The sequence below is a fragment of the Engraulis encrasicolus genome, chromosome 18 (assembly GCF_034702125.1).
Source record: "Engraulis encrasicolus isolate BLACKSEA-1 chromosome 18, IST_EnEncr_1.0, whole genome shotgun sequence".
In the NCBI taxonomy this organism is placed as follows: Eukaryota; Metazoa; Chordata; class Actinopteri; order Clupeiformes; family Engraulidae; genus Engraulis; species Engraulis encrasicolus.
In genome coordinates, this window is record NC_085874.1 from 46,747,692 (window position 1) to 46,750,191 (window position 2,500).

The window sequence follows — 2,500 nt, forward strand, 5'->3', positions numbered from 1 at the left end:
AAGAAAAAAAAATCTCAGGCACTGACAAGTCCAGGGTAGTGTGAGCAATACAACTGCATGTTGAAATTGACCAAACTGTCCCTTTAAGTGTTGTGTCTGGCACCCAATATATAGCCCTGGATGAGTTAACTGTGTTGGAAGGAAACTGTGTTGGAAGGAAACTTTGTTTCTTTATTTTATCTGTAGCCTACTTGTACTTTTGACAGCTCTGGCAGAGAGAGTAGATAAGAGAGAGGTTCCCCTGGCCCATTGTCTCCGGGTTCTACTGTCGCAAGGGGAAGGGGGGAGAAATCCCCCTTGAGGCAGACCTTAAGGACTGTTCTATTCATTGTAGGAGCATTATGACACGCCCCTTTAGGCAGACCGGAACCTGGTCACGTTAGGTGCCCATAGAAACCTAGTTGGCATATCTCTATATACTTAAAGGGACACTGTGCAGGAAATGGTCAAAAAAGGTACTGCAACTATGCTGCTCATTGAAACTGGGCTGCCTATTGCCAAATTTGATCTTTACATGAAAGTGTACTAAGTAATAAACACAATTTTTCTAGTGTGGTCTAAGTGCAGTCATTTTTGCAGCTAAAAATGGAGAAGATCCCCCTTTTCATGTATGAAAAGTGCAATTTTTCCAGTCATAGTGAATACTTAAAATTTGATGGTGGTGGTAAGTATTCATGAAAAAGGTAACATTAGTGAATGGGCAGCATGAATTCTGGAAATAAACAACTAAAAATCTCACACAGTGTCCCTTTAAAGGATCTCTAGCTCTGGTGTTGCTGCGTGTGGTGCGGACCGGGCGGTGCGGTACCTTCTTCTCGTAGACGTCCTGCCACTGCATTCCGGAGAAGAAGGCGTGCTGCATGATCTCCTTGGCATCATCTGGGCCTCCCCCTAACCTGCACCGGGAGACACACACACACACACACACACACACACACACACACACACACACACACACACACACACACACACACACACACACACACACACACACACACACACAAAGCAGGGCCTTGGCATTGGCATTGAGACTGATGGTGTGTGTGTGTCTGTGTGTGTGTGTGTGCACGCACAATGCAATGTAATGTACATTACGTGTGTGTGTGTGTGTGTGTGTGTACCTCTGCTTGGGGTCCTTATGCAGCAGTCCGGACAGCAGGGCCTTGGCGTTGGGGCTGAGGGTTCGAGGGAAGCGGATCTCCTCCATGAGGATCAGCTCAAACAGACGCTCGTGGTCCTGGTTGTAATAATAATAACTGTATCTGTATAGCACTATATCATACAAGGCATGCAGCTCAGAGTGCTTAACCCATTGATGCCTGATGTTGCGTTGCGCAACATTGGCCCTGGCGCCTGGAGCTGCATTACGCAACATTCAGGCTCATGAGATTTGAGACAACTTTATTAAAAATCTCTGTTTGTTTGAGATGAATGAACACATTCTAATGAAAGATGAGGGTCTCAGCGTTTAAATGCATCTTAGTGCATATTTTTATGTGCTTCAGAAGCTGAGATATTTAAGTTTGTATAGGCTGAGGGCAGCTTTTCTTAAAAAGGGCTCAGGCATCCTAAGGCACCCTTTTTGGCAGGTGTCTTAGGCGTCAATGGGTTAACAAATGGGAAAAACATCAATGTTAAAGACAGTGTTAAAAAGAGAAGTAGAAAGGAGAGACAGAAACAAGAGAGAATAGCAAGAAGACAAAAGAAGAAGGCATAGATAGAGATTGTAGAGGCATAAGGTCCACATAGGTTGGGCCCAGGATTCTTAGAGGCATAAGCTCCACAGTGGGCACTCAGATAATGATTAATGGGTTTAAATAATAATCGATATCTATGCCACTCATGGTCCTAATTGTAGAAGGTTTATTAATTAAATTAAATTAAATTAATTAATTAATTAATTAATTAATTGAATTAATTAAATATTCATTAAAATGATTTCGGGGGCCAGATAAAACGGCTTCAAGGGCCGCAAATGGCCCTTGAGACATAAGTTCCCCATCCCTGGTGTAAATAATGAACGATATGTACAGTGTGCCGCTCATGTTCCTGATTGTAGAAGGTTTAAATAATAATCGTTGTATATCGATGCAACGATCCTATGGCCATCGACAATTGAACCATATCGTATTGTGGGTCATTCTTAAATATCGAAAGGAATCGAATAATCGATGTTTATCGATGTATCGATCCTACGGCCATCGACAATCAAATTGAACCGTATCATATCGTGGGGCAATCTTACATACCGAAAATAATAAAATCGCTGACCCCTGCCCAATGCCCTAGCTGTTAATTGTGCAACATAATAGAAGTGGAAAAGTAATTGGAAAAAAATCGAATCGAATCAAATCGTATCATATTGTGGGGCATTCTTAAAGGTGCACTGTGCAGGAAATGGTCAAAAAAGGTACTGCAGCTATGCTGCTCATTGAAACTGGTTTTCCTATTGCCAAATTTGATATTTTCATGAAAGTTTACTAAGTAATAAACTAATAGT

The 2,500-nt window shown here is 42.1% G+C and overlaps 1 protein-coding gene across 1 annotated transcript in view; it reads right to left on the minus strand.

Moving 5' to 3' along the window:
* Positions 1–2,500, minus strand: part of akt1 (v-akt murine thymoma viral oncogene homolog 1) — a gene marked incomplete at its 5' end in the record, with an annotated part of 33,616 nt that overhangs the window by 6,086 nt on the left and 25,030 nt on the right. The window contains 2 exons of the mRNA XM_063222211.1: positions 809–896; positions 1,122–1,237. Of these exons, the coding sequence (XP_063078281.1) occupies positions 809–896; positions 1,122–1,237 (204 nt within the window). The remainder of the gene's footprint in view (positions 1–808; positions 897–1,121; positions 1,238–2,500) is intronic.